The 19,210-nt window shown below is 63.2% G+C and overlaps 2 protein-coding genes and 1 long non-coding RNA gene across 3 annotated transcripts in view; all 3 read right to left on the bottom strand.

The window, feature by feature from the left end:
• The window catches only part of LOC118701215 (tenascin-X-like), a 64,984-nt gene extending 56,236 nt beyond the window's left edge, over positions 1–8,748 (bottom strand). Inside the window, 6 exon segments of the mRNA XM_054518400.1 lie at positions 1–756; positions 3,087–3,240; positions 5,394–5,506; positions 6,968–7,195; positions 8,511–8,622; positions 8,665–8,748. The exon segment at positions 1–756 is cut by the window's left edge and continues 45 nt beyond it. Of these exon segments, the coding sequence (XP_054374375.1) occupies positions 1–756; positions 3,087–3,240; positions 5,394–5,506; positions 6,968–7,195; positions 8,511–8,622; positions 8,665–8,748 (1,447 nt within the window).
• A 3,077-nt stretch (positions 8,749–11,825) lies between these two features.
• Positions 11,826–13,628, bottom strand: LOC118701214 (phosphate import ATP-binding protein PstB 2-like). The gene is made up of 2 exons (XM_036405846.2): positions 13,495–13,628; positions 11,826–12,602 (listed from the first exon to the last, which is right to left on the bottom strand). Exons 1-2 carry the CDS (start codon positions 13,612–13,614, stop codon positions 12,357–12,359), a joined length of 366 nt encoding a protein of 121 aa, XP_036261739.2. The 5' UTR covers positions 13,615–13,628; the 3' UTR covers positions 11,826–12,356.
• Positions 13,629–14,525: 897 nt separating this feature from the next.
• Positions 14,526–18,604, bottom strand: LOC118701210 (uncharacterized). Its single transcript, XR_004982432.2, has 6 exons — positions 18,548–18,604; positions 17,587–17,622; positions 16,979–17,005; positions 16,201–16,236; positions 15,248–15,280; positions 14,526–14,597 (listed from the first exon to the last, which is right to left on the bottom strand). It is a non-coding gene; the product is annotated as an uncharacterized LOC118701210 (long non-coding RNA).
• Between the last annotated feature and the right edge of the window lie 606 nt (positions 18,605–19,210).

The raw sequence follows: 19,210 nt of genomic DNA, 5'->3' as shown, positions 1-19,210 counted from the left end.
TGTAGGCCAGGATGGCACGGGCCACCCCTGGCACGGTCTGGTTGCCACGCAGAGGGAAGTTGGTGGCCCGGAGGTGGCTCTCGAGACGCTGGAGCAAGGAGCCACTGTACGGGGACAGCCGGGCCACCAGGTCCTGCAGGGAGGGGATGCCTGGGGACAGGGGGGGCCACGGGGACACTGGGGACCACGGGGGTGGAGGGGACCCTGGCGACTCTGGGGACTCTGGGGACACTGAGAACTCTGGTGGCACTGGTGACCCTGGGGATTCTGGTGGTGCCGGTGACCCTGGGGATTCTGGTGACACTGGTGACCCTGGGGATTCTGGTGACACCGGTGACCCTGGGAATTCTGGTGGTGCCGGTGACCCTGGGGATTCTGGTGACACTGGTGACCCTGGGGATTCTGGTGACACTGGTGACCATGGGGATTCTGGTGACACCGGTGACCATGGGGATTCTGGTGACACTGGTGACCATGGGGATTCTGGTGACACCGGTGACCTCGCGGGTGCCGGGGATCCCAGGGACCCTCGAGCTGCTGGAGATGCTGGAACCTTGGGGGCTGCTGGTGACCCCAAAGACCCAGGTGACCCCAAGGACAAATCTGGTGATATGGGTGACACCGGTGACCCTGGGGAGCCCAGTGACCCTGGGGACTCTGGAGGTCCTCGGGCTGAAGGTGCCACTGCTGGGGACCCCAGGGAGCCCTGAGGCGACCCCGGGGACCCCTCATGGTGGGGCACAGACGGGATGAGTGCTGTGGAACAAAGGGGACCCATGTCACCAATCTGTCACAGAGACTGGGGACATCCCTGTCCCGATCCCTGGGCCATCCCCACCCCTGTCCCCGTGTCCATGTTACCCCCTGTAGCCATGCCCATGCCACCCCTGTCCCTGTTCCCATCCTTGTCCCCATCCCTTGGCTGTCCCCAACCCCACCCTTGTGCCATCCCATCTCTGTTCAATGCCACACTGTCACCCTACTGTCACCATCTCTGTGCCATTTCCACCCCTGTGCCATTCCTGACCACACACCTGGCCTGTCCCTGTCCCTATGTGACACTGTGCTGTCCCTGTGCCATTCCTGACCTCACACCTGGCCTGTCCCTGTCCCCATGTGACACTGTGCTGTCCCTGTGCCATTCCTGACCTCACACCTGGGCTGTCCCTGTCCCCATGTGGCACTGTGCTGTCCCTGTGCCATTCCTGACCTCACACCTGGGCTGTCCCTGTCCCCATGTGGCACTGTGCTGTCCCTGTGCCATTCCTGACCTCACACCTGGCCTGTCCCTGTCCCCATGTGGCACTGTGCTGTCCCTGTGCCATTCCTGACCTCACACCTGGGCTGTCCCTGTCCCCATGTGACACTGTGCTGTCCCTGTGCCATTCCTGACCTCACACCTGGGCTGTCCCTGTCCCCATGTGGCACTGTGCTGTCCCTGTGCCATTCCTGACCTCACACCTGGCCTGTCCCTGTCCCCATGTGGCACTGTGCTGTCCCTGTGCCGTTCCTGACCTCACACCTGGGCTGTCCCTGTCCCCATGTGACACTGTGCTGTCCCTGTGCCGTTCCTGACCTCACACCTGGCCTGTCCCTGTCCCCATGTGGCACTGTGCTGTCCCTGTGCCATTCCTGACCTCACACCTGGGCTGTCCCTGTCCCCTTCACGGTGACACTGTGCTGTCCCTGTGCTGTTCCTGACCTCACACCTGGGCTGTCCCTGTCCCCTTCACGGTGGCACTGTGCAGTCCCTGTGCCATTCCTGACCTCACACCTGGCCTGTCCCTGTCCCCATGTGGCACTGTGCTGTCCCTGTGCTGTTCCTGACCTCACACCTGGCCTGTCCCTGTCCCCTTCACGGTGGCACTGTGCAGTCCCTGTGCCATTCCTGACCTCATACCTGGGCTGTCCCTGTCCCCATGTGGCACTGTGCAGTCCCTGTGCCATTCCTGACCACACACCTGGCCTGTCCCTGTCCCCTTCACAGTGGCACTGTGCTGTCCCTGTGCCATTCCTGACCTCACACCTGGCCTGTCCCTGTCCCCATGTGACACTGTGCTGTCCCTGTGCCATTCCTGACCACACACCTGGGCTGTCCCTGTCCCCATGTGACACTGTGCTGTCCCTGTGCCATTCCTGACCTCACACCTGGCCTGTCCCTGTCCCCATGTGGCACTGTGCTGTCCCTGTGCCATTCCTGACCTCACACCTGGGCTGTCCCTGTCCCCATGTGGCACTGTGCTGTCCCTGTGCCATTCCTGACCTCACACCTGGGCTGTCCCTGTCCCCATGTGACACTGTGCTGTCCCTGTGCCATTCCTGACCTCACACCTGGGCTGTCCCTGTCCCCATGTGGCACTGTGCTGTCCCTGTCCCCATGCCTCTCATCCCTGCCCCCATGCCCATGCCAGCCCCAACCCCATCCTTGTCCTCTCGCTGTCCCTGTCCCCATGGTGACCCCATGTCATCGCTGTCCCCATCCCTGTGCCATCCCCGTTCCCACTGTCTCTATACCACCTGTCCCTGTCCCCATGCCACCCACTGTGCCCACGCCTTTCCTTCCATCCCCACTCCCATTCCTGTCCCTGCTGTGTCCCTAACTCCATCTCTGGGCCTGTTGCCTTGTCCCCAGGTGTCCCTGTGGTGTCCCCAGGTGTCCCTGTGGTGTCCCCAGGTGTCCCCACCTGTGCACAGGTGCAGGACCCTCTCTCCATCCTCACCCCCATGCCATTCCCACCCCCTGCCCTGTCCCCACAGTGTTCCCAGGTGTCCCTGTGGTATCCCTGTGGTGTCCCCACCTGTGCACAGGTGCAGGATCCTCTCTCCACCCTCACCCCCATGCCATTCCCACACTGACCGTGCTCCTGTTTCCCCAGCCCCTGCCCTGTCCCCACGGTGTCCCCACGGTGTCCCCACGGTGTCCCCAGGTGTCCCCACAGTGTCCCCAGGTGTCCCCACCTGTGTACAGGTGCAGGACTCTCTCTCCACCCTCACCCCCATGCCATACCCACATTGACCCCGCTCCTGTTTCCCCAGCCCCTGCCCTGTCCCCACGGTGTCCCCACGGTGTCCCCAGGTGTCCCCACCTGTGCGCAGACGCAGGACCCCGGGTGCCCCCAGGTGTGGCCCCCTCCGGGCCTGGACCAGCAGCTCGAAGGGGCGGCCTGGGGACAGCCCTGTCACCGAGAAGGCGACAGCAGAGCTGGGCAGCTCGTGCGTCGTCATGGCCACGGGGTCATCCTGGGGACAGGGACAGAGTGAGGGGACGGGGGGGGGGAACCATGGGGACAGCACAGGGACACATTGGGGACACCATGGGGACAGCACAGGGACACCATGGGGACATCACAGGGAGACACTGGGGACACCATGGGGACACCACAGGGAGACACTGGGGACACCATGGGGACACCACAGGGACACAATGGGGACACCATGGGGACACCACAGGGAGACACTGGGGACACCATGGGGACACCACAGGGAGACACTGGGGACACCACAGGGAGACACTGGGGACACACTGGGGACACCATGGGGACACCACAGGGAGACACTGGGGACACACTGGGACAGACTGGGACAGACTGGGGGAAACCACGGGGACACCAAAAGGACACACTGGGGACATACTGGGGACATCTTAGGAACGTGTTGGGAACCTGAGGGACACATTGGAGACATGTTGGGGACACAGCGAGGACAGGGTGGCGACTTGTTGGGGACACCATGGGAACACACCAGGAACGTGGTGGAGACACCACAGGGACACCACTGGGGACACATTGGGCACAGGCTGGGACACACTGGGGTCACACTGGACTCTGGGGACACGCTGGGGACACACTGGACACAGGCTGGGATACACTGGGGACACACTGAACACTGGGGACACGCTGGACACAGGCTGGGACACGCTGGGGACACACTGGGCACAGGCTGGGATACACTGGGGACACACTGGACACAGGCTGGGATACACTGGGGACACACTGAACACTGGGGACACGCTGGACACAGGCTGGGACACGCTGGGGACACACTGGGCACAGGCTGGGATACACTGGGGACACACTGGACACACTGGGGACACACTGGACACAGGCTGGGACACGCTGGGGACACACTGGACACAGGCTGGGACATACTGGGGACACACTGGACACACTGGGGACACACTGGACACAGGCTGGGACACGCTGGGGACACACTGGACACAGGCTGGGACACACTGGGGACACACTGGGGACACACTGGACACAGGCTGGGACGCACTGGGGACACACTGGACACAGGCTGGGACACACTGAACACTGGGGACACGCTGGGGACACACTGGGGACAGGCTGGGACACACTGGGGACACACTGGACACAGGCTGGGACACACTGGACACAGGCTGGGACACGCTGGGGTCACACTGAACACTGGGGACACACTGGGGTCACACTGGGCACAGGCTCGGACATACTGGGGACACACTGGGGACACACTGGGGACACAGGCTGGGACACACTGGGGACATACTGGGCACAGGCTGGGGACACACTGGGGACAGGCTGGGATGCACTGGGGACACACTGGGGACAGGCTGGGGACACACTGGGGACACACTGGGGACACACTGGACACAGGCTGGGACACACTGGGGACACACTGGACACAGGCTGGGACACACTGGGCACAGGCTGGGGACACGCTGGGGACACACTGGGGACAGGCTGGGACGCACTGGGGACACACTGGGGACACACTGGACACAGGCTGGGACATACTGGGGACACACTGGACACAGGCTGGGACACACTGGGGACAGGCTGGGACACGCTGGGGACACACTGGGGACAGGCTGGGACATACTGGGGACACACTGGACACAGGCTGGGACATACTGGGGACACACTGGGCACAGGCTGGGACACACTGGGGACACACTGGGGACAGGCTGGGACATACTGGGGACAGGCTGGGACACACTGGGGACACACTGGGCACAGGCTGGGACACACTGGGGACACACTGGGGACAGGCTGGAGACAGGCTGGGACACACTGGGGACACACTGGGGACAGGCTGGGACATACTGGGGACACACTGGGGACACACTGGGGACAGGCTGGGACATACTGGGGACACACTGGACACAGGCTGGGACACACTGGGGTCACGCTGGGGACATGCCAGGGGCATGCACATGTTTGGGACACGCTGGGGGGGACACGTAGGGGATACCATTGAGGACACCTTGGGGACACACGGGGATGATTTGGGGACATGTTGGGGTCTTCCCATCGTGGCCACACGGGTGGCTCTGGGGTCTTGGCCCTTCCATGTACCTGTTCCCCGCTGTGTCCCCTCCTGTCCCTGTCCCACCCCCACGTGTCCCCGCTCACCAGGGGCACGAGTGTCACCCGGTAGCCATCAGGAGGGACCAGGGGCTGGGGCCAGGTGATGCGCAGGGACGTCGGCGTGCGGGAGGCCAAGCGTGGCGTCACCCAGGGCACCTCTGAGGGGACAGCAGGGACACCATGGGGACACCACGGGGACACCACGGGGACACCACAGGGACACCATGGGGACACCACGGGGACACCACGGGGACACCATGGAGACACCACGGGGACACCATGAGGACACCATGGGGACAGCCTGGGATGGGGCATTCAGGGGATGGACAGCGCAGGGACACCATGGGGACACCGTGGGGACACCGTGGGGACACCACAGGGATACCCTGGGATGGGGCATTCAGGGAATGGACAGTGCAGGGACACCACAGGGACACCACAGGGACAGCCTGGGATGGGGCATCCAGGGGATGGACAGTGCAGGGACACCATGGGGACACCACAGGGACACCATGGGATGGGGCATTGAGGGTATGGACAGTGCAGGGACACCATGGGGACACCATGGGGACACCACAGGGACACCATGGGGACACCACAGGGACACCATGGGATGGGGCATTGAGGGAATGGACAGTGCAGGGGACACCATGAGACAGCTCAGGGACACCATGGGGACACCGCAGGGACACCTTGGGATGGGGCATTCAGGGAATGGACAGTGCAGGGACACCATGGGACAGCTCAGGGACACCATGGGGACACCCTGGGATGGGGCATCCAGGGGATGGACAGTTCAGGGACACCATGGGGACACCCGTGGGATGGGGACACCCTGGGGACACCACAGGGACACCATGGGATGGGGCATCGAGGGGATGGACAGTGCAGGGACACTATGGGACAATGCAGGGGACACCATGGGGACACCGCAGGGACACCTTGGGATGGGGCATCGAGGGGATGGACAGTGCAGGGACACCATGGGACAGTGCAGGGGACACCATGGGGACACCATGGGGACACCCTGGCATCCAGGGCATGGACACATGCTGGGAACACCCTGCGACATGCTGGGGCCACGACAGGACGGGGCCACTCAGGGCTGGGCCACGGGGAGCCACTGAGCAGTGGCACATGGGGACACTTGGGGACACACGGAGGTGGCACAGGAACCCCCGTGGGTGGGGAGAGGAGCAGGGGGGCACTGGGAGCACTGGGATGGGAGCCCCGAGGGGCACTGGGGAACAGCTGGGAATGCACAGGATGGAAGGGGACGAGGGGGGGACACTGGCAGCGCTGGGGTGGCGGCACTGGGGGGCACTGGGGGCACTGTGGGGCACTGGGGGGCAATGGGGGCACTGGGGGCATTGGAGGCACTGGGGGCACTGGGGGCACTGGGGGGCACTGGGGGCACTGGGGGGCACTGGAGGGCACTGGAGGCACTGGGGGCACTGGGGGGCACTGGGGGCACTGGGGGGCACTGGAGGACACTGGAGGGCACTGGGGGCACTGGGGGCAGCGATGTCGCAGCCGGTTCCCCTCCCAGTCAGGGGTGGGGCAGGCGGGAGGTCCCTGCGGGGACCCGGGGGCACCTTGGGGACACCTTGGGGACGCACCGACGTCGCAGCGGGCGCCGCCCCAGCCGGGCTGGCAGGCGGGGGTGGCGCAGTCGGGGCCGCTCCAGCCGGGGAAGCAGCGGCAGCGCCCGCGCTCGCACCGGCCCTGGTCGCTGCAGCCGCGGGGGCACGCGGCGGGGGGCGGGGCCGGGGGCGGGGCCTCGCCGGAGGGGGCGGGGCAAGGGCAGCCACCGCCCTCGGGGGGGGCACAGAGCTGCACCGAGCGGCCTGGGGGGACACGGACAATGGGGGGACCCCCAATGAGCCCCCAGTGAGCCCCCCAGTGACCCCTCCAATGACCCCCAAATGATCCCCCAATGACCCCCCAATGACCCCCCAGTGACCTCCCAATGATTCCCAGTGAGCCCCCAGTGACCCTCCAATGTCCCCCCGGTGACCCCCCCAATGTCCCCCCAATTACCCCCCAGTGCCCCCAGTGCCCCCCCAATGATCCCCAAATGATCCCCCAATGACCCCCCAATGACCCCCCAGTGACCCCCCAATGATTCCCAGTGACCCCCCAATGAGCCCCCAGTGAGCCCCCCAATGACCCCCCAATGACCCCCCAGTGACCCCCCAATGACCCCCCAATGACCCCCCAGTGACCCCCCAGTGACCCCCAAATGATTCCCAGTGACCCCCCAGTGACCCTCCAATGTCCCCCCGGTGACCCCCCCAATGTCCCCCCAATTACCCCCCAGTGCCCCCCAGTGCCCCCCCAATGATCCCCCCTATGACCCCACAGTGACCCCCAGTGACCCCCAATGACCCCACAGTGCCCCCCATGCCCCGCTGTGTCCCCCCCTGTCCCTCATTCTCCCCTGCCCCGCTGTGTCCCCTCCATGTCACCAACCTCTGTTACCTGTCCCAGCCTCACGTTCTGCCATGTCCCCTCACTGCCCCTATGAGCCCCATGTCCCCAATGCCCCCCATGTCCCCAATGTCCCCCATGTCCCCAATGCCCCCCATGTCCCCCATGTCCCCAATGCCCCCCATGTCCCCAATGTCCCCCATGTCCCCAATGTCCCCCTGCCCTCCCTGTGTCCCTGTCCCACCCTGGGGCTCCCCCGTGTCCCCCCTTGTCCCCTGTCACCTGTCCCAGCCTCACATTCTGCCATGTCCCCAGTGTCCCCCATGTCCCCAATGTCCCCAATGTCCCCCATGTCCCCTCGCCCTCCCTGTGCTCCCTGTCCCCCCCGTGTCCCCCTATTGTCCCCCGTTACCTGTCTCGGCCTGGGGTCCCCCCTTGTCCCCTCACTGTCCCCATGTCCCCAATGTCCCCAATGCCCCCAATGCCCCCCATGTCCCCAATGTCCCCCATGTCCCCAATGTTCCCAATGCCCCCCATGTCCCCAATGTCCCCCTGCCCTCCCTGTGTCCCTGTCCCACCCTGGGGCTCCCCCGTGTCCCCCCTTGTCCCCTGTCACCTGTCCCAGCCTCGTGTTCTGCCATGTCCCCCATGTCCCCCATGTCCCCTCGCCCTCCCTGTGCTCCCCTGCCCCACCCTGGGGCACCCCTGTGTCCCCCCCTTGTCCCCCGTTACCTGTCCCAGCCTGGGGCCCCCCCTTGTCCCCGCAGTGTCCCCTCAGCGCCTGCACGTGTCCCTCGAGCTCCCGCAGCCGCCTCAGCACATCGGCCAGCGCCGCCGCGCACGGCTCGGGGGCAGGGGACACCGGGGGGGACACCGGGGGGGACACCGGGGGGGACACCGGGGGGGACACCGCCTCCCCCCGCAGCGCCAGCGCCAGCAGCAGCAGCCGCAGCTCCAGCGTCACCGGCATCGTCCTGCGGGAAAGCAGCGGGACACGGGGACATGGGGACACCCGGAGGGGACACCGCCAGGGGACATCGTGGGGACACCGCGAGGGGACATCGTGGGGACAGCTGGGGGGGACACAGGGACAGGGAAGGGGACACAGGGACATGGGGACACCCGGAGGGGACACCGCCAGGGGACATCGTGGGGACACCGCGAGGGGGAGACACAGGGACATGGGGGGGGACACAGGGACCACCGTGGGGACACCTGGGGGGGGACAGGGACATGTGGGGGGGGACAGACAGGGACATGGGGGGGGGGACAGACAGGGACCGCTGTGGGGACACCTGGGGGGGGGGGGACAGGGACATGGGGGGGACACAGGGACACCTGTGGGGACAGCTAGGGGACACAGGCACCAGGATGAGCAGGCAGGGACATCCATGGGGACATCCCTGGGGGGACAGGCACATGGGGGGACACAGGGACATGTGGGGGGGACACAGGGACACCTGTGGGGACAGCTAGGGGACACAGGGACAGCAAGCAGGGACATCCATGGGGACACCCATGGGGACACCCATGGGGACACAGGGACACCTGTGGGGGACACAGGGACATGTTTGGGGGGACACAGGGACACCTGTGGGGGACACAGGCACAAGTGTGAGCATGCGGGGACATCCATGGGGACACCCATGGGGACACAGGGACATGGCGGGGGACACAGGGACACCTGTGGGGACATTGCTGGTGACACACAGACACCCCAGAGCCAGCACCTCCCAGTCACCGCCAGTGACCCCCCCAGTAACTCCCAGCGATTCCCAGTTCCCCCAGTCCCCCCAGCGCCACAGTTCCCCCCATTCCCCCAGGTGCGACTCCCCGAGTTCCCCCCAGTGCCCCCCAGTGCCCCCCAGTGCCCCCCAGTACATTCCCAGTCCCCTCCCGCTTTCCCCAGTGACCGCCCGGTTCCCCCCAGTTCCCCCCCGTCCCTCCCAGTCCCTCCCAGTGCCCCCAATTCCCCCAGACCCTCCTGTGCCGCCCAGTCTTGCCCAGTTCTCCCAGTCCCCCCCAGTTCCCCCAGACCCTCCCAGTGCCCCCCAGTCCCCCCCAGTCCCTCACAGTGCCCCCAATTTCCCCCAGTTTCCCACAGTTCTCTCAGCGCCCCCAGTCCCTCCCAGTTCCCTCCAGTCTCCCCCAGTCCCTCCCAGTTCCCCCCAGTCCCCCCAGTCCCCCCAGTTCTCCCAGTCCCCCCCAGTCCCCCCCAGTCTCCCCCAGTCCCCCCAGTGCCCCCAGTCCCCCCAGTCCCCCCAGTCCCCCAGTCCCCCCAGTTCTCCCAGTCCCCCCAGTTCTCCCAGTCCCCCCAGTCCCCCCAGTGCCCCCAGTCCCCCCAGTCCCCCCAGTTCTCCCAGTCCCCCCAGTTCTCCCAGCACCTCCGGCCGGTCCCGCTCCGTTCTCGCTCTGCCTCGGGCGGGGTGGCCCGAGGGGGGCGGGGCCGGGGGCGGGGCCTGGGCCACGCCCTCCCCGCCCCTCCCAGGGGAGCCGCCCCCGCCCGTGTTTGGGGCGTTGCCATGGAAACCAAACAACGGAGCGGGAACGGCTCCCAGGGACACCAGTGAGACCAGTGAGACCAACCAGTGAGACCAGTGAGACCAGTGAGACCAACCAGTGAGACCAGTGAGAGAAACCAGTGAGACCAGTGAGAGAAACCAGTGACACCAGAGAGACCAGTGAGACAAACCAGTGAGACCAGTGAGACAAACCAGTGAGACCAGTGAGAGAAACCAGTGACACCAGTGACACCAGTGAGACCAACCAGTGAGACCAGTGAGACCAGTGAGAGAAACCAGTGACACCAGTAACACATCCCAGTGCGCCCAGTGACACCAGTGACACCAGTGAGACAAACCAGTGAGACCATGAGAGAAACCAGTGACACCAGTGAGACCAGTGAGACCAACCAGTGAGACCAGTGAGAGAAACCAGTGACACCAGTAACACATCCCAGTGCGCCCAGTGACACCAGTGACACCAGTAACACAGCAGAGTCCATCCCAGTGCTCCCAGTGACACCAGTAACACATCCCAGTGCGCCCAGTGACACCAGTGACACCAGTAACACAGCAGAGTCCATCCCAGTGCTCCCAGTGATACCAGTGACACCAGTAACACAGCAGAGTCCATCCCAGTGCTCCCAGTGACACCAGTATAACCTGCCTCAGTGCTCCCAGTAACACCAGTATGGCCTGTTCCAGTGACACCAGCAAGCCCAAAACCCCCAGTAAGCCCAGCCCATGACTCCCAGTAACACATCCCAGTGACACCAGTAACACCAGCAACACATCCCAGTGCTCCCAGTGACACCAGTAACACAGCCCACTCCATCCCAGTGCTCCCAGTGACACATCCCAGTGCTCCCAGTGACACCAGTAACACAGCACAGTCCATCCCAGTGCTCCCAGTGACTCCAGTAACACAGCACAGTCCATCCCAGTGCTCCCAGTGACTCCAGTAACACATCCCAGTGCTCCCAGTGACACCAGTGACACAGCACAGTCCATCCCAGTGCTCCCAGTGACTCCAGTAACACATCCCAGTGCTCCCAGTGACTCCAGTAACACAGCCCACTCCATCCCAGTCCATCCCAGCGCTCCCAGTGCCCCGGCCCTGCCCCTCCCAGTGCTCCCAGTGCTCCCAGTTCGGGCGTGCCCGTGACTCACAGCCCCGGCAGCAACAACAACAGCGGGGGGGGAACTGGGGGGGCTCCTGGGGGGCCCCAAAAGGGCCTGGGGGGGGGGCGGGGAGGGACCCCCCCATGTCCAGCCCCTGTCCCGTGTCCGGCCGTGTCCCCCCTGCTCCCCGATGTCCCCCCTGCTCCCCGATGTCCCCCCCCGCCCCTCCCCCTTTCGTCCCCTCCGTGTCCCCCCCCCGCCCCCGCCGAGGAATTTGGGAATTTGGGAATTTTGGAATTTTCTCCATCAACAACGATGAGCTCATGGAGGGGGGGGGAGGGCGGAGGGGCCCCGCCGGGGGGGGGGTCCCGGCCCCAGCCCCCACTCCCGACGCGTTTATCGATCGATCGATTCCATCGTGGGATCGATTCCAAAGCCGGATTTATCGATTGCTGCTTTATCGGTTCGTGCGTTTATCGATGGCTCCCGGCCGCTGTCGCTGCCCTGCGCCCGAGGCCGCCCCCTCCCCGCGGGGTCCCCATCGCTGTCACCATGGCCGCTCCTCCCGCAGCGTCCCCGTCCCTGGTGTCACAGTCCCTGTCCCCAGTGTCCCCATGCTCAGTGTCCCCGTGTCCCCATGCTCAGTGTCCCCGTGTCCCCGTCCCTGGTGTCACAGTCCCTGTCCCCAGTGTCCCCATCCTCGGTGTCCCCAGTGTCCCCATCCTCGGTGTCCCCCGCTGTCCCCGTCCCTGGTGTCACAGTCCCTGTCCCCAGTGTCCCCATGCTCAGTGTCCCTCGCTGTCCCCGTCCCTGGTGTCACAGTCCCTGTCCCCAGTGTCCCCATCCTCAGTGTCCCCAGTGTCCCCATGCTCAGTGTCCCCCGCTGTCCCCGTCCCTGGTGTCACAGTCCCTGTCCCCAGTGTCCCCATCCTCAGTGTCCCCAGTGTCCCCATGCTCAGTGTCCCCTGCTGTCCCCATCCCTGGTGTCACAGTCCCTGTCCCCAGTGTCCCCATCCTCGGTGTCCCCCGCTGTCCCCCAGGGGAGGCTCCTCAGCTCCTCGGGGCTCCCCAGCTCCCGCAGCCGCCCCCCCTCCAGCAGTGCCACCCTCGGTGCCAGCTGTGCCAGGGCCACCCTCGCTGTCACCAGCAGCACCGCCGGGCCCTGCCCTGGCCCGCGGCCACGCAGCAGCTCCTGCTCCACCTGCGGGGACACGGCGGGGACAGGGGGACACGGGGGGACACGGGGGGACACGGTGGGGATGGGGGACACGGGGCGAGAGCAGGGACCCAGAGGGTGGGGACACGTGGGATCAAAGGGACATCGGGACTGGGCTGGCGCGGGACAAGGTGACATGAGGATGTGGGGACCCAGGGGACACAGGGGTAGGGTCCTGGGGCATTTGGTGGCCCAGGGGACCTGGCACAGGAGAGCCCAGGGGACACAGGGATGGGAACAGAGGGGACACGGGGCATACGGGGGACACAGGGATTGGGGACCCAGGGGACACAGGGAGTGAGGACCCAGAGGACAGGGGGACCCAGGGGACACGGGGACCCAGGGGACATGGGGCCTATGGGGGACACGAGGATTGGGCACCCAGGGGACAAGGGAGTGAGGACCCAGAGGACAGGGGGACCCAGGGGACACGGGGACCCAGGGGACACGGGGCCTATGGGGGACACGAGGATTGGGGACCCAGGGGACAAGGGAGTGAGGACCCAGAGGACAGGGGGACCCAGGGGACAAGGGAAGTGGAGACCCAGGGGACACGGGGACCCAGGGGACACGGGGCATATGGGGGACACGAGGATTGGGCACCCAAAGGACGTGGGGACAAGGAAGGGACCCGGGGGATCCACAGGGACCAAAGGGACACGGGGCAGGGACACAGGGAGTTTGGACACCTGGAGACCCCAGGGGACATGGGGGACAGCAGCCAAGGGGACACAGGGATTGGGGACCCAGGGGACACAGGGGGTGGGGACCCAGGGGACCCCGAGGACAGGGGGAGCCAGGGGAGCCAGGGGAGCCAGGGGAGCCAGGGGAGCCAGGGGACGGGGCTGTGGGACACAGGGCCAGGGCTGTGACCCACCTGGCACCGGGTCACGGGGTCGAGTGCCCTCGTGGGCTCATCCAGCACCAGCACCTGGGGGTTCCTGAGCAGCGCCCGGGCCAGCGCCACCCCTTGTGCCTGTCCCCCTGAAAGCTGCATCCCCCGTGGGCCCACCTCTGGGGACAGAGGGGACACCATGGGGACACCGCGGGGACACCATGGGGACATAATGGGGACATAATGGGGACACATTGGGAAAATTTGGGAGACCAAGGGGACACCTTTACAACATCTTTGGGACACACTGCAGGGGGACACCTGCCGTACCTGTGTCACTAAGGGGACACTATGGGGACACAATGGGGACACCATGGGGACATTGTGGGGATACAGTTTCCCTGCAGGGGGACACCTGCCGTACCTGTGTCACTATGGGGACACCATGGGGACACCATGGGGACACCATGGGGACACAGTTTCCCTGCAGGGGGACACCTGCTGTACCTGTGTCACTATGGGGACACCATGGGGACATTGTGGGGACACCATGGGGACACAGTTTCCCTGCAGGGGGACACCTGCCATACCTGTGTCACTATGGGGACACTATGGGGACACTATGGGGACACCATGGGGACACCATGGGGACATTGTGGGGATACAGTTTTCCTGCAGGGGGACACCTGCTGTACCTGTGTCACTATGGGGACACAATGGGGACATTGTGGGGACACTATGGGGACACAATGGGGACACCGCGGGGACCCACAGGGACACTGTGGGGACACTGCGGGGACACCACAGGGACACCATGAGGACACTGTGGGGACACTGTGGGGAGCTGCACCCACTGTGCTCTGGGGACACCATGGGGACACTGTGGGGACACCATGGGGACATTGCGGGGACACCATGGGGACACTGTGGGGACACCATGGGGACACTGGGGGGACACCATGGGGACACTGAGGGGACACCGAGGGGACACGCTTTGCTGAAGGTTTTATTAAGTATTGATTATGAATGATTGATTACTGATCACTGATTATCAAATATCGATTATTGGTTATCGGTTATCGATCATCGACCCTTCCAGGGCCGTTCCCAGGGCGGCTCTGCAGGGACGATCAAATCCTGGCGGCCTGAACGGGACAGGAGAGAGTGACCCCGGTGTGACCCCAGGGTGACCCCAGAGTGACCCCAGGGTGACCCTGGTGTGACCCCGGTGTGACCCCGGTGTGACCCCAGAGTGACCCCGGAGTGACCCCGGAGTGACCCCGGTGTGACCCCAGAGTGACCCCGGTGTGACCCCGGTGTGACCCCCGTGTGACCCCAGGGACACCACAGGGACATCCCCTGTCCCCAGAGTGTCCCAAACCCCCCAGAGCCCCCCAGCGCATGCTGGTCCGAACTGGTCTATACTGGTCCGTACTGGTCTATACTGGTCTATACTGGTCTATACTGGTCTATACTGGTCTATACTGGTCCAAACTGGTCTATACTGGTCCGTACTGGTCCATAATGATCTATACTGGTCTATACTGGTCTAAACTGGTCTATACTGGTCCATACTGGTCCATACTGGGCTATACTGGTCTATACTGGTCTATACTGGTCCGTACAGGTCTATACTGGTCTATACTGGTCTATACTGGTCTAAACTGGTCTATACTGGTCCATACTGGTCCATAATGATCTATACTGGTCTATAGTGGTCTATACTGGTCTATACTGGTCCATACTGGGCTATACTGGTCTATACTGGTCCATACTGGTCTATACTGGTGCCCACCTCAGCTCTCTTGGCTCCAAATCCTTTTGGTTTCTGCAGAGAGAGGGGAGAGGAACCGGGGTCACTGTGGGGTCACCCAGTATAACCCAGTATGACCCAGTGTAACCCAGTATAACCCAGTGTAACCCAGTATAACCCAGTGTGACCCAGTATAACCCAGTGTAACCCAGTATGACCCAGTATAACCCAGTATAACCCAGTATCACCCAGTGTAACCCAGTATAACCCAGAATAACCCAGTATGACCCAGTGTAACCCAGTATGACCCAGTGTAACCCAGTATAACCCAGTGTGACCCAGTATAACCCAGTATGACCCAGTGTAACCCAGTGTAACCCAGTATGACCCAGTATAACCCAGTATGACCCAGTATAACCCAGTATAACCCAGAATAACCCAGTATGACCCAGTGTAACCCAGTATGACCCAGTATAACCCAGTATAACCCAGTATAACCCAGTGTAACCCAGTATAACCCAGTATAACCCAGTATAACCCAGTATAACCCAGTGTAACCCAGTATAACCCAGTGTATCCCAGTATAACCCAGTATAACCCAGTATAACCCAGTATAACCCAGTATGACCCAGTATAACCCAGTGTATCCCAGTGTCACCCAGTATAACCCAGTATAACCCAGTGTAACCCAGTATAACCCAGTATAACCCAGTATAACCCAGTGTAACCCAGTGTAACCCAGTGTAACCCAGTATAACCCAGTATAACCCAGTGTAACCCAGTGTAACCCAGTGTATCCCAGTATAACCCAGTATAACCCAGTATAACCCAGTGTAACCCAGTATGACCCAGTATAGCCCAGTGTAACCCAGTATAACCCAGTGTAACCCAGTATAACCCAGTATAACCCAGTCCATCCCAGTATATCCCAGTATGACCCAGTTCCCCCAGTCCCTCCCAGTCCCTCCCAGTATCCCCAGTATCCCCAGTCTCACCTTGATGCAGCCCCCGATGCCTCCCACGATCCCGGACTGCAGGGGCAGAGCAAAGGATGGGACTGGGAGGGACTGGGAGGGACTGGGATGGGCTGGGAGGGAACTGGGATGGACTGGGAGGGACTGGGAGGGACTGGGAGGGACTGGGAGGGAACTGGGAGGGACTGGGAGGGACTGGGATGGGCTGGGATGGACTGGGAGGGACTGGGGGATAGTGGGGGACATAGGGATTTGGGGATTTGGGAATTTGAGATTTTGGATTGGAGGATTTGGGGGATTTGGGGATTTGGGGATTTGGGGATTTGGGGATTTGGGGATTTGGGGATTTGGGGATTGAGGGATTTGGGGGGTTGGGATTTGGGGATTTGGGGATTTGGGGGATTTGGGGATTTGGGATTTGGGGATTTGGGGATTGAGGGATTTGGGGGGTTGGGATTTGGGGATTTGGGGATTTGGGGGATTTGGGGATTTGGGATTTGGGGATTTGGGGATTTGGGGATTTGGGGGATTTGGGGATTTGGGATTTGGGGATTTGGGGATTGGGATTGGGGATTTGGGATTTGGGGGATTTGGGGGATTTGGGGGATTTGGGGTTTGGGATTGGGGATTTGGGGTTTGGGATTTGGGATTTGGGATTTGGGATTTGGGATTTGGGGATTTGGGATTTGGGGATTGGGATTGGGGATTTGGGGTTTGGGATTGGGGATTTGGGATTTGGGGGTTTGGGGGTTTGGGATTTGGGGATTTGGGGGATTTGGGGGTTTGGGGATTTTCCCACCTCGCTGTTCCCAATGCCACCGATTTGCTGTGGGGAGAGCAGGAGATGTGCCCGGGGTCACTGGGGCGTCACCATTGCCCCCAGTGCCCCCCCAGTCCATCCCAGTCCCCCCAGTGCCCCCATTGCCCCCCATTGCCCGCCATTGCCCCCCAGTGCCCCCAGTGCCCCCAGTGCCCCCCAGTCCATCCCAGTGCCCCCAGTGCCCCCATTGCCCCCCATTGCCCGCCATTGCCCCCCAGTGCCCCCAGTGCCCCCAGTGCCCCCCCAGTCCATCCCAGTGCCCCCAGTGCCCCCCAGTGCCCCCAGTGCCCCCAGTGCCCCCCCAGTCCATCCCAGTGCCCCCCCAGTCCATCCCAGTGCCCCCAGTGCCCCCCCAGTGCCCCCCCAGGGCCCCCCCAGGGCCCCCAGTATCCCCCAGTGCCCCCAGTGCCCCCCCAGTATCCCCCAGTATCCCCCAGTCTATCCCAGTCCCCCCATTGCCCCCAGTGCCCCCCCAGTGCCCCCCCAGTATCCCCCAGTGCCCCCAGTGCCCCCAGTGCCCCCAGTGCCCCCAGTGCCTCCCAGTCCCTCCCAGTCCCTCCCAGTATCCCCAGTTTCCCCAGTCTCACCCCAGCACAGATCACTCCGCTGCCCTCCATGTCGGCCTGGGCAGGGACAGCAAAGGTTGGGCAGGGGAGGAGATCAATGGGATGGGGATGGGATCAATGGGATCAATGGGATCAATGGGATCAATCGGATCAGTGGGATGGGGATGGGATCAATGGGATCAATGGGATGGGGATGGGATCAATGGGATCAGTGGGATCAGTGGGATCAGTGGGATCAATGGGATCAGTGGGATCAGTGGGATGGGATCAATGGGATCAATGGGATCAATGGGATCAATGGGATCAGTGGGATCAAAGGGATCAATGGGATCAGTGGGATCAGTGGGATCAATGGGATCAGTGGGATCAATGGGATCAAGGGGATCAGTGGGAGGGAATGGGATCAATGGGATCAATGGGATGGGATCAATGGGATCAACGGGATCAACGGGATCAGTGGGATCAGTGGGATCAGTGGGATCAATGGGATCAGTGGGATCAGTGGGATCAATGGGATCAAGGGGATCAATGGGAGGGAATGGGATCAATGGGATCAATGGGATGGGATCGATGGGATCAGTGGCATCAATGGGATCAACGGGATCAATGGGAGGGGATGGGATCAATGGGATCAATGGGATCAATGGGATCAGTGGGATCAATGGGATCAATGGGAGGGGATGGGATCAATGGGAGGGGATGGGATCAATGGAATGGGATTAATTGATTGGGATCAATGGGATGGGATGGGATGGGATGGGATCCATGGGATCAGTGGGATGGGATCAATGGGTTGGGATAATGGGATAATGGGATAATGGGATAATGGGATAATGGGATCAATGGGATAATGGGACAATGGGATAGGATGTGGTCCAGGGCATGGGATGCGATGGGAGTTTTGGGGAGCCCCACAAGGGTGGGATGGGATTTCTGGGGAGCCCCCCAGGCCTGAGCCCAGCCCGGGGCCCTGCAGCCTCACCTGGCTCTGATCTGGCAGGCACAGCAGGATGGAGAAGAGCAGGGCCACGCTGAGCACAGCCACCTTCATCTTCCTCTGGCTCTGGGCAGCGCTGCCTGAGGCTGCAGCAGGTGAGGAGCACCTTTATCCCTGCCGGGACTCCTCCCTGCACCCTCCCTGCCAGCCCCCAGGCCAAAGCCCGGCTTGGCACAGCCCCCAGCCCTGGCCACAAGCCCAGCCCTGGCACAGAGTCCACCCCACCCCACCTGTGGCACGGATCCAGCCCCCTTGCCCAGCATCCCTCCAGCTTCCTGCACGGGGCAGCTGCCCCTGGAAGGGCCCAGGCACCTGGGGGGCCAAGGGGGGCAGGCAGGGAGCCAAAGGCACCTGGGGACCCCGTGGGGACAGCCCCCAGTCCAACACAATCCATCCTCCAACAGCCCCCAGTGCCAGATCCCCCATCTCCTGCTGCCCCTCCCCTCCCAGAGCTTTCCCTGGGGGACGCCCCAGAGCTGAGCCCGGCCCCAAACCCAACATGTGGGAGAACAAGGGGAACAAGGGACATGTGATCAGGTGGCTGATTGGCATCTCAGTCACTGCAGACACTGGGCAGCACTGGGCAATGCTGAGCACCTGCAGACAAGGCTGAGGCCTGGGGAATGCCTCAGGAGTGACAATTCCCAC

This window comes from Molothrus ater, unplaced genomic scaffold, assembly GCF_012460135.2.
Source record: "Molothrus ater isolate BHLD 08-10-18 breed brown headed cowbird unplaced genomic scaffold, BPBGC_Mater_1.1 matUn_MA149, whole genome shotgun sequence".
NCBI classification, from domain to species: domain Eukaryota; kingdom Metazoa; phylum Chordata; class Aves; order Passeriformes; family Icteridae; genus Molothrus; species Molothrus ater.
The sequence above is the reverse complement of the archived record's forward strand: the minus strand, read 5'-3'. Positions and strand labels throughout refer to the sequence as shown.